The following is a 12,319-nucleotide window of genomic DNA, read 5'->3' on the forward strand; positions in this document are numbered from 1 at the left end:
CCGTGTGGGCGTGGCCATCTTGTCTGTATCTGATCACGTGCAGCGAATCACGACCTCTGATTGGTCGAAATTCAAATGAAAATTCGTTTATTTTTGTTGTTCTGCTTCCTTTCAGTTATTTATGACGTCATAAAGCTAAAACCGTTAACCCCCATTTTTCCTGACCGCCGGACCCGAGCAGACGCGCTGTGAGTGTCTCCGTGTGTCCCTGAGGGAAAAATACCCACAATGCCTTTGTTTCGGTCGAGACCCGATCGTGAGGAGAGGAGGAGGAACCGAAGGACCAACAGGACCGTGATGTCCCGGTTTGGGGGGTTTTTCAGGTCCATGTTCTCCTGTACATCATCCTCCGGTTCTCGGGACAATGTTTCCTCTGAGGTCGAATGGAGTCCTCAGGTTCAGGAGGAACACGACGGACGAAGCCCGCAGTCCTGCGATGGTGGGAAGACCACTGAAGGTGTTCCGTGGAGTTCAAGGTTCCCAGGTGAAGGTAAGTTTTGAACTCGAACTTGTACACCTGTTGTTACCTGCGTCCACTCGACCTTGTGTTTTCATCCCTGTTCGTGTGTGATCTCGATCTCTCAAATCGTTGTGGACGAGTTATGAGGAAACGTGGTGGATGGTTGTGTGTGTGACGAGGAAGGATTGGTTCGGTTCGGGTTTCGGTTGGGATCCAGATCCACCCTGTCGGTGGATACATCAGGTGAACTGTTCAGCCAGGTGGAGGTGTGTTCTCTCCCGAGTTCCGTTCTCCTTCTCGATGTTGAGTCGTCGATCGAGTCGAAAAATTTTTTTTCGAAAAAAAAAGTTTTTTCGATTAAAAAAATTTGATTCTATTATAATAATTTTCCCCTTATTTGTTGGTCGTGGTGTCGGTCTGTCCGTGTGTGTGTTTGTCGGGGTTTTGACCCCCTTGCAGTTGTTCGATTTTGATGAAATTTGGGTGGTGGGACCAGTTTATGACCTCGTTGTGGCACGTCGGGACTGGTTGCTGACGCCCCTTCGGTTGCCTAGCAACGGGACTTTGAAATATCTGAAAAATCATAAAAAATTTATTTTTTCGACAATCAAGAATCGGGCCACGACCGACTGTGGGCAGAACATTCAGTCATATTGTCAAACATTCCCAGCCGGATCCTATGAAAACTGTCGGAGAAGATCGACTTTGAATGAACCCTGGTCGAAAACAATAAAATAACGAAGTTCGTGATATCTCAGAGAGGATGAGTCAGATATACATGAAACTGGAATGGAAGGTGTTTTCAAAATGATTTTCATTTTTGAAAAGTCAGATATACAAGTCAGATCTGCAAAAAATCTCCATAGAAATGATGACTCCAGGTGGTTTGCCTTTGTCTTCCCCATGATGTCAGAATATTAATTAATAACTTGTTTCGGATGTCGGTGAAAACGTTACAACAGATGCTGTGGGCTCTTTAGTAACCACAAACTAATACTAGCAGATAGGACACCCAGCTTAACATCCATCCGAGGGACGACACACAGTGAAGCCTCGCCCTGTCTGCGATACACCAAGATGACTGTTTCTATCTGGGTCAAGATTCAAACCCAGGTGAGATGTCCAACAGGTGAGTGTGCGTACTTCTCACCCATCCTGCCAGCCCCATCAGAGGCTTCATTTCTGACAAAGGAAACCATTTGTTTTGATATTTTTATAAACACCGTCTGGTAAAGCAAACATTGGTTCCAGAAATTGATGTTGAAATTACTAACTTATTGATGGTGACTAACAGTGGTTACATCTTGAATTGTTACTCGATAACTTTAAGGATATTTGATGATCCCTGTTTGTACATTGCAGGTTCCTCTGTGCCAAACGCTGTCACAAAGATGGTCCCAAATCAAGAACAAGTCTGTAAGGAGGGGACATCATGTAAAAGCTGTTCCAAACTGGTGAGGGAAAACAACTCTTCCTTGAGGCCTTGTTCATACATGGTGGTTGGAGGAGGGTGGAGGTGGAGGAGGTTAATTTAATGTAATGTCTGTTTTATCAATTCTGTTCTTCATAATTGGAGATGACCTGTGGAAGATGGAGATGTCCGTTTTGTGTTGTGTCGTGTTGTGTAAACCGGCAATGTGGAGTCTTCAACACCAGGAAGAACACGTGATAAAAACCTCCTCTGTGTCAGTTTGAAGAGAACACACAACTCTTTACTGGACTCCACTACTCTCTCGTGGTGATGTTGAACACTGAGGTTCAAGGGAACCATCCGTGCTCTGTTTGACCTCCTGAGAACTTATTGACCCAAAGCTGCCTTGGGCTCAGAAATACAGGCTTGACCTTGATCTCTGCACCTTTTGTTTCTGTTTGAATCTTGTTACATTTGTGACGTGTTGACCTCCTGCAGGAAGAATACATTTTACAAAATGTCAAACTCCAAGGGGAGCTCGATTCACTGAAGTCCTCAATGGAAGCATGGAGAAGGTGTGCACGAGAAGGTAATTTGTTTTGAGAATTATTTATTTTATTTCTTTGATTTCTGTCACAGAAAGTTTCATCATCAACTTGTCTTGTAATTACTTTATCTCTTTAGAACTGAGGGCTGAGCTGCAACACGATGCAGAGTTGCGAAAGCTTCCTTTTCAGGTTCGAGTTTCACTCACATCAAAGAAGATAAAAACACTCTCAGCAAACAAGAGTGTGCTCGTTTTTTTATAGATGTATATTTTAGCTCTTTATATGAGCCTCGACAAAGTTACTAAAAAAGGAATCTTTTTAACACCATTCTGCTGATTTTGTTTGTGATTACGATTGATATTCGATGCAAAATGGACCTGGTGACCTGTTTTTATGTTAATTTTACATGAGAACACCTGTACCTGCCTTTTGATCTCAGACAGTTCATGTTTTTTAGTTCTCTACTTTCAAGAACCTTCTCCAGCCTGGTTCCCCTGATGAGGTTTCCTTCTTTCTTTCTTTCTTTCATCCCATTCACCTGGTTTCCCCCTTTTCTCATGATTACCTCATCTCTGTTTCCACCTTGTGATGTGCTAATTCACCTTTTCTCTGATCCTTCTCTTGCTTTCTGTTCTCCTCACTCTCCATCAGTGTAGATTACAATGTACTAACTTACAGCCATTTCTGAGTTCTCTTTATTTGAATGTTTGTTTCATTGAATGAAACCATTACTATGAACAAAACTATGACTACTACTACTACTACTACTACTACTACTACTACTACTACTACTACTACTACTACTACTACTACTATGACGACGTTGTTGCGGTCTGTTGGATCTATGCGGTCTAAAATGGACGAAAAAGAATGTCATCCCCCCCCCTCCTCCTTTATTGAATGTTCTTCAAAGCAAGAGGGTATTCCTGACATTGAGGTTAAAATTTAATCAACAGATGAAATTAAATTTTGATTAAGATCAAATTTCATTATTAGGTTAAATTGAATGATGAAAAATCCTTTTTGATGCCAGACGAAGTCGTTTCGGATTTATCCCAAAGTGTTTTCGGTTTATTTTCATGTTTTCAGGTTGTCCGTCCGTCAGTGATAAGTTTTTATTTCCACAATAACTTCTGAACAGCTGAAGGGATCAAAGTCAAACTTGGTACAAGTATTATAATGATGTAATAATGTGGGTGGAGGCATTTCGGTGGAAGAGTGTCGTTCTAGTTTGTTGATTATTATCTCACCTGGAACGTAGTCCTGGGGAGCTTGTGGGATGGCACGTCGTCCATCCGTCCATCTCAAAGTAAACACTTGCAATGTCTTCTCTGTAACTGCAAACACAATTTCGTTGAAACTTCACCACAAACTTCATCACCCGAGGTGTACCAAAGTTTGTCCACAACATTTTAAAAAAGGGGGCTGATGGGGGTGGGGGGGGGTTACCCCCCAAAATAGTTATTTGCTTTTTTATTAGAAACTACACACAATTCCAAAGAAACTTGACCGGAACTTTCATCACCCATGATGAACGAAAGCTTGTTGATGACATCAAAAAAAAATCTGAGTCTGAGGGTGTTCACGGAGGGGAGGGAGGGGGGGTGAACGCCCAGGGGTATCTTCCCAATTTCGTTTTTTGCCTTATCTGGAATTTACGTTCCATATAAGGTGTTATGATCATGCTCCGTTTGTCCGACCTCCTTTTTTGACTTCTCCAGCCAATCCGCAAGTCCGATCCGGCTTCAATTTGGCAGCAACGTTCCTCTCGTAACTGGCAATGGGAATTGCAAAGCTTGTTCTGGTCATGTGAACAAAATGTCCGACTTCGTAAATTTCTTCAAAAATCTTCTTCTCCAGATGCACCAATCAGAATGTTACCAGATTTGGGTTGAAACATTCAGCCAAGGTGGGGATGTTGCATTGCAGAAGTCATGCTGATCACGTGACCGGAAGTGTGTTAAAAATGGCTGGCTTAGTGAACTTTGTGAAAATCACGTGAAATCCTTCAAAAATCTTCTCCAGATGCACCATTCAGAATGCTACCAGATTTTGGTTGCAACATTAGGCCAGGGACCAGATAAGTAACAGGTCCAGTGGTCCTATTTTTCATTCACAATCCGTGAGATGAAGGAATCTGGGTCACGTGATAGTCATGTGATGGACATTCAAACATCGACGATATTTTGAGTTAATTAATTATCTCACCTCCTTGATGGAAAATCAGGGCTGTGTTATTTTTCCTTATCGGTGTCATTAACCATCATGCCAAGTTTCAAAATGATCTGTTGAGCCACCTCAGAGTATCTGGTGGAGGGAGGGGGGGGGGGATGAATGAAGAATTGTTTATGGACCCTTCACCTGACTGCCTGAAGGACATCATGATTGCCTTAACAGCTCATCTTCACTCCGTTGTCGATGAGCTAAATACACAAATATCAAATAAGAGTTTTTTCATTCAAGGATAGAAATACACCAATTTCAGGAATTGAGAGGTGTATGAACGAAGGTCGCTGTGATACCCATTTAACGAGGACATAATGCTTATAATTGGTCCAATCTTGATCACTGCCTCAACTTATTTTGTTTTCCACCGACTTCATCCTCTTTTACAGACAAATTCCCCTTCATCTCACATGAAATATCTAGAAAATGAAGTGAACAGCCTTCAGGTGGTCGTAGAAATGCGAACTGCTCAAATGCGTAATGCTGAGAAGATGGTGCAGGACCTGCAGAAAGAGGTAAATGATGTGATCATCATCCTTTTTCCTTTATGGAGGAGAATCATGTAATTTGGGAGGACATGTGATTGAGGTTTAATGTGTGTATTATTGAGGTTTCACTCAATATATTTTTATAATTTGTAATAAACTGCGTGCTGTTTGCAGCTGGAAAACAAACATCTTATTGAAGTAAAAATGCAGGTGTTGCAGCAGAACTATGAGGATGCTCGGGCTCGCTTGGTCAGGAGCGAGACGAAGGTACAAAGAACTTTCCTGTCAATTTCTTTCACGAATATTTCTGAACAACAATCATATTTTCAATCATCACATTGATATTTATGTTCCTGATAAAGCGTCATACTTGAGTTGAAGAATGCCGTCACAACCAATATTGTTGAAATGTTGCATCTTATGTTTTGTCAACCATTTAAAATTACTTTTCTGGGAAACTAAAATGTTATGAAAGTTTTATTTTGCCATGGGACTGGTACACAATGGACATCTCTTTTAAGAAGGGAAACAGGAATCTCTCACATCTACCAGCAACTTCAAGCAAATGGAACACCCTGCTTAATGCCGCTCCAAAGGATGACACACTCTTTGGTGCAAAGCCTCAGGATGAAAGTTTATTGGTCGTGTTTGTTTTTTCTTGTTTGCAGCCATTCTCATAAGTATTTTAAGGAGGAACAGGGCATGCACAAGTCATGCACCTGTTCCAAGGTTCACCACCATCGCAGGACAAAACATTCATCAGTGTAAGTATTCATTAATTTTTTATTTTTCTATAATGCTTGGCATACGACTTAACTTATCATCTCCCTGCCCCACATTAAAGTGCAGGGGTGGGGGTGAGGAGCGGGTGTGCGGGGAGGTGGGAAGATTGACTCTGAGTCACTCCAAATGATACCTGTGCCCTTATTCTTCCCTTTTCAAAATTAATCTTGTCTCTTTGGATAACTTTGTTCGTGATTCCCAATCTCTTTAAAGCACCCCTGAACTCCACCACCTTTCGATGGGAACATGCAAATGGAAATAAAGATTCGATGTGAAACAAATTAACATTTTATTGGAAGACGAGCAAATACAACCCGTCGCTTCACTGATGGGTTTATTATGAGGGGTGTGAGAGAGCGAAGTGGGTGAGGGGAGAGTGAACTAGTTTGACGTCCATCCGAGAGACGGCACACACATTTATGAATCACCCTGCCTGTGAAACGTTGGGATGACAGTTTATCGCCAAGTCGGAATTTGAACCCAGGCCAAACAGCTTCAAGAGAGTGTGTGTACCTCTCGGACCATCCTGCCGTGGTGTGGAGATTCATTGCTTTGTCACCACTAAAAACATTTTTCAATTCTCTCTTACTCGCAGTTCACTTGTCCTATTGCTTGACTCACTCGAATTCTCTGATTTGTTTTGCCTTCTGAACCCTGGGGATGTTCCGACAGAGAACCGAGCCACGGTATCGCCATGGAGAGAATGAAGCTTGTGGAGCATTCTCCAAGTGGCTCAAGCACTCAAGCAAGCACTCCAACAAAAGGGATGGTTGAAAAGGTACAGCTGGATTGGCAAGCGACAGCAAAGTGATCGATGATGGAACAAACCCACAAAAACCCCAAACATCACTTCTGTTGTTACATTTTGAGATTTCACTCCAAATTTTGACAGTTATTTAGTCCACGTGATCCAATCCTCAAACCTAAAATCATATCATTTCATTCATCATGAAAATCACGTTTCGATTATCCACTCCAATTAGTCCGTGAGAGTAGATCATGGATAATATCATTTTATGCATAACATCGATCCAAGATCCTAACTTTAAAACTACGGCATTTACAAAAGTGGTGAAGACAGCGATTCGAAGGTGTGATGATCAGATATTTGATGATATGAGTGAGGAAAGTGAAAAACAATTGAGCGCTTTATCGTTGAGAAACCAGCAGTTATAAAGTGCCAGTTCTCAATCTGTCTCCAATTAATTAAATAACACACCAGTACACAAACACCACATTATACTTCTGGTATGGTCTACAATCTCTGATTGCTCTTTCCAGTCTATAATGGCATCACAAAGGAGATATTTGTGTGTTTTTTATATCTTCAATTGTTTGTCTTCCATCATTATACATTTGCCTTTGATTGAGCTGTTGTTGGTGTGATCAGGTTGCGTGGTTCAGGCAAAAGTCCACAGAGGAGAAATTGTTCTCTCATTTGTAGTTCCTTTCCAAGGTCATACATTGTGCTACCAACGCTGTCATTCAAGCGTCACTTCTGCATCAGCACCCTGCAGCAGGCAACAACACTTCTCAAGTGGTTAAGGTTCTGTCAAGTAGGTTATGAGTGTTCACCACCAAGGGGAGTTTCTCATCTCCTTCGATGTTTCCTCGGTGATATATTGCGTGTAAGTCGGCTTTCCACTTCGCAACTCTGTTCTCACGTGTAAGTGTAGCAACTCGTGTGTAAGTCGGCTTGATGTTGTGGTCAAGGGGTGAGGTGGAGTGCAAGAAGCTGTGAGATGGTTTCCGTCGATGATGTCCAGGTGGATGCTGGAACATTGGATGACGATTACGTGTGACGTGCTTATTCATTTATTTATTTTATGTTCAACTCTCCTCATGAGTGCTCTTCCTCTATCTTGAAGTGCTTTTCCAGCAGGTAGAAACACAACCCCTTGAGGAAGGAGTGAATAGTGAATATCAACAAGTCAGATTCACTCGTTATTTGGATTGGTCTACCTTCAAAAAGGAGCGCACAGGTGGAGGTGATTATTCCAGTGATGTATTTTCACCACTCCCAGGAGAGCATTTGTCATCAGACACCATCTGGTGAAATTGACATCCTTACTTCATTTAATTCATGGACCAGTGTTTGTTTATCTGCAGTGCAACTGCAGTGGGTACATCTTGAATTATTTATTATTCAGTTACATTTAGGATGTTTCATTAACCCTGTTGATATGTTGCAGGTTCCTGTGTGGCGCAGCCTATGATTTCAACACTAAATGGACAAAATACAGGAATAGTTTCTGATGAAGACCCATCATATGACACTTGTTCCAAACTGAAAAGGGAAAACAACTCTTCCTCGAGGAATTATTGGTACGTGGATGTGGTAAGAGGGGAGAGGTGGAACAAGTTAATTGTCTGTCATGTCAAGTTGTTGACTTTTTTTCAATTCTGTTGTTTATCGTTGGAGATGAGCTGTGGAAAATGGAGATGTTCATTTTGTATTTGTATCGTGCAACTGGGAATGTGTAGTTATTCATCACCAGTAACCAGATGTGAGGAGAACTGCTCATCACCCACAGCTCTCCACTCCACTCCACTCACTCCGAAGGCGATGTTGAGTGCTGAGGTCTGAGGAAACTTGGTGGAAACTTTTGTCGTGCCAAAAATGTTCATAGATAGTCAATGGTTCCAGTGCTCCAAAGAGAAATGCCAAATTGTTTATAGAGTTCCACAACCTTGATTCTGTGATTCGACGTTATCCTGGTTTTTCACAGAATGGCCGAGGACATCAACAGGGAGACAAAGACATGTTGCATGAACCTGCGAGACTGGAGAGCAGAGGTGCTTTGGGACACAACATGAACACACGAATTGATGTGATTTTGGTGAAGATCTGGATCTGAGGATTTTTTTTAACTTTTAAAAATTGATTCTTCATCAATGAGAGATTGGGACAAAAACGATACATTGTGCAATGTTTCATAACATTGTGGATGGTTGTTGGAGTTTTTCTTGTGTAATCAATGACACGACCAATTACAGAAGATAAACTTTCCCATCTGGAAGATTGGATCTGGAATTTTATTGGACATCTATGCCATTTACTTAATGTATTTTAATTTAATATATTTTAACCTTTTGTGATAAACTGTATGCTGCTTGTAGATGGAGAGAAATCAAGACGCTGGTTTTTCAGTCGAAGTATGAGAATGCGTTAACTTGCTTGGACAAGAGGTGAGAGTCAGAGGTGAAAAACAAATTAAGCTTAAACATCTTCCACATTTATTTGAAGCAACAATCGTAATATTTTGAATTGTTTATTATCGGTCGCTTGGCTCTGACTCGAACACACCGATTCCAACTCATAGCTTTGCCGATTGGAGGGAAACCAGCCAATCAGTGGTCTGGAACTAAAGCCGGAAACCATCCTGATTTTATCATCCTGGACAGGGCAGGTCAGGTCAGGTGTGGGAGCATGCGCCAGAGCAGCGCGTCGCTGCGTCCACTTTCTGCCGGTACTCCAGGGGCCTCCGTCTGGCCATCCCCCAGGCAGATGCCTGACCAATCCCCATCTCCTTGATATGCCGATCAACCTGCTGCAACCACGAGGCACGTGGTCGGCCCATTGGCCTCCTCCACTCATGAGACTCCCTCGCTGAGAGAATCTGGTGAGCAGGATCAGTGTCAGCAAAACAAGCCACATGTCCATACAGCCGCAGCTGATGCTCACAGACGATGCAGGAAACAAATCTCATTTGAGTCTCTCTCAGTAACCGCTCGTTGGACACAAAGTCCGGCCAGCAATAGCCAAGGATTCTCCGAAGATACCTGGTACCAATGGAATTAAGTCTCAGTCCGTCCGTCCGTCTCAGATATTCTTGGCAGTGATATTCATGTCCCTGCTGGCTGTAAGTCAGAGGTCAATAGACCAAATAGGTCAAACTCATGGATTCACTGGATAATGGGGTGTGGCGCTGCCGGTACCCTCTCGGGAGGACAAAATTCCGATCCTGGACCATTGTATTTAATCTGCACTTTAATTCGTTTTATTTTTAAGAAGTGGACATTAATTGATGGATTATATTGCAGCCTTTTAATCAGAAGCAAACCTGTGTGAATGTGGTATTAGACACCAGACAAGTTCACATGGGCCCATGAATACACAAATATATTGTTGAGCAAACACCCAAGTCGGGTGAAACATTCCTTACCAGAACTCCAGGTTTTTCCTTGTATATGTGAGCATCAGCATCATGCACCGTGCTTGGATTGATATGCGTGACGGAGGTAATAGATGGATGCGTCTCCCAACCCACTTCATTTGTCCTCCCACTATTCTGGTGTGATCTTCAGTCAATGTTCTTTTCCACAAATCCGTCCACTGTTCTTTCTGGGGATCCAAACAGCGTTTGAAGATGGTTTCTGTTTCGTATAAACCAAAGGGTATCATGTCATTTGTGGTTCGAAATAAATGAAAAACCAAAGTTGTCTGGGTCATTTTGGAACACCCTGTGTGTCCATAACTGTTGAATGTCTGAGGGAACAACGTTAGATATTTGAGGACTTTCCGTTTGTTCGCTTGGTCTGTTTCGGGTTTTGCAGGGGTAAGGCGAGATTATTGTTGATTTCTGTCCTATTTAAATACACAACTTCAAAACAAATGTCCTCACCTGGTCACTTTTAGTTGTTTAGTTGTGTCCATGGTTCCTCATGGTCGTGTGCCGGTGAGAGGAACAATCGGCAAAGGTGGGTCACGCTTTTCAAATTGCAAAGTACCACACGCCAGATGTCGCTCGGCATGAACCAATCAGATTGGGAGGTTGTCACAAAGCACGACTCTTGATTGGCTTTGGCTTCCCACTGCAAAGGTAACATGGTACGTTGGACAGAGACCCTTTCTTGGAACATCAAACTCGGTTGGCGGTCGTGTCCGTTGTTTAGCGGCTCACGAGACTCAGTCATCAATTGTCCGGTCGTGTGGCCTCAACCCTGTCAACCAGAATGGGACTTGAACTTCGGTTCAGGACCAAGGCCGATAACAACCACAACAATATTAAATGACATAGACTTTGGGATGTAATGTGGGGACTTTTATTGTCATGAAAATTAGAATGGCACTCGGTGGAGTGCATCCCTCTGTCAGGTAAAATAGTTTACATTTTGTATTCCACCGATTTTGAATCCTTCATCTGGATCCGGTCCTCCAAAATGTAATAGTCTTCTTCTTTCACCGATCCCACTCATCCCCCAAAGTTCGTCCAAGTCCGTCCGGAAATTTTTGAGATATCATTCGATATATCGGTTTAGATCGATCAGTCAACGATGAAAAATCACTGAGAATTCAAAAATTGTCGGATTCGGATCTTCACCGAAAATGTAATCGCTTCATTCAAATTCGTCCACAACCTTCTGGGAGATCCTGTTCACAGGCAAACAAACAGCCAAACAGACAGATCGGGGTGAACACATAACCTCGCCTACCTTTGGTGGCAGAGGTAACAATTATATTTGGAAACCTTCCTGACGGTTTATCAGCGAATCAAATGGTTGGTAAGCGATGAAAGCATGGAAAATGTGGGCAGAACATTGCAGAAACTTGCTCCTGATATCCTTCGCTGATTGGAAGGCCAACTTCGGGTCCAAGTATCATTGCGGTTCAAACGCCATCTTGGTATCAAGGTATACTGGTGAGTCAGCATGAACTCATTTCCACAATTGGCGATTAAAGCCAAATGGATCAATCGGGAAAGTGTTTTGATTGTGAAGTTTTGTCAAACTTGATTTCAATGGGTGTGGTATGAAATGAGGTTGTGAAATGAAAATGTATCAAGTTATTATTTTTCATTTCCATTCTTTGATTGAAACAGTAATAGACTTGCACTCATTCGACATTGTTAATCCTGCAGGAAACCGTCTTCTTCGAGAGATTGTTCTCAGTCCCTTTCAAGAGACAAAATGGAACAAAGACTGTTCAGGAGATTCTCCAGCATACACCTTTCCACCAAAGGTCCTGAATGAAGACAAAGCTTGAGTTCATGTTTTACTTTTCCCTGAAAGCTCGTTACAATAATTTCCTTTCTGCTTGGTTGATGGACATTCAATATTCTGCATTTGTTTTTAATAAAACTTTTGATGTCAGGCCAACCCCTGTAAAAAAATAAAATAAATAAAATCTCTTATCATAAATGTCAATGTCTGTATGTGTCCGTCTGTGCGTCTCCTCCATCACTCCAAAATCATGAAACTGAGCAGCCACAAACTTCGCATGCATACTGAAGGCGCTCCAAGGTGGTGTATGAATGAAAACTGGGTGTTTGGGTTCATTTAAACACTCCTTGTGAAGATAATTTAGGGGGTGCTGATCAGGAAAAACCAAAATGAGTCTTACCAAGATGGCGACATGCCATCTTGTTCAGCCCTCTGTCAGCTCACCAGAGCTCAGTCTGAA

General features: G+C 42.3%; 1 protein-coding gene across 14 annotated transcripts in view; it reads left to right on the plus strand.

Moving 5' to 3' along the window:
- LOC147007649 (uncharacterized) overlaps nt 1–12,059 on the plus strand; it is a 12,965-nt gene extending 906 nt beyond the window's left edge. The window contains exons 1-14 of one of the 14 annotated variants that reach the window (XR_015054025.1): nt 1–490; nt 1,823–1,914; nt 2,370–2,460; nt 2,556–2,608; nt 5,035–5,160; nt 5,308–5,400; nt 5,802–5,897; nt 6,589–6,694; nt 7,307–7,544; nt 7,796–7,904; nt 8,109–8,241; nt 8,646–8,712; nt 9,037–9,105; nt 11,778–12,059. The exon at nt 1–490 is cut by the window's left edge and continues 906 nt beyond it. Coding sequence is in view for 5 of the 14 variants with exons in the window: in XM_085866666.1 (XP_085722792.1) it covers nt 5,360–5,400; nt 5,802–5,897; nt 6,589–6,694; nt 7,361–7,472; nt 7,785–7,904; nt 8,109–8,241; nt 8,401–8,497; nt 8,646–8,712; nt 9,037–9,089 (825 nt within the window). In the remaining 9 variants the exon portion in view is untranslated. Of the gene's footprint in view, nt 491–1,822; nt 1,915–2,369; nt 2,461–2,555; nt 2,609–5,034; nt 5,161–5,307; nt 5,401–5,801; nt 5,898–6,588; nt 7,545–7,784; nt 7,905–8,108; nt 8,255–8,400; nt 8,498–8,645; nt 8,713–9,036; nt 9,119–11,777 lie in introns of those variants that run through there. The other 13 variants (XR_015054026.1, XR_015054023.1, XR_015054024.1 and 10 more) reach the window with 13 other exon arrangements.
- Nucleotides 12,060–12,319: the final 260 nt, after the last annotated feature.

This window comes from Eptatretus burgeri, unplaced genomic scaffold (assembly GCF_056783735.1).
Source record: "Eptatretus burgeri isolate ZD-2024b unplaced genomic scaffold, Ebu_testis_v1 Ebu_testis_scaffold_60, whole genome shotgun sequence".
In the NCBI taxonomy this organism is placed as follows: domain Eukaryota; kingdom Metazoa; phylum Chordata; class Myxini; order Myxiniformes; family Myxinidae; genus Eptatretus; species Eptatretus burgeri.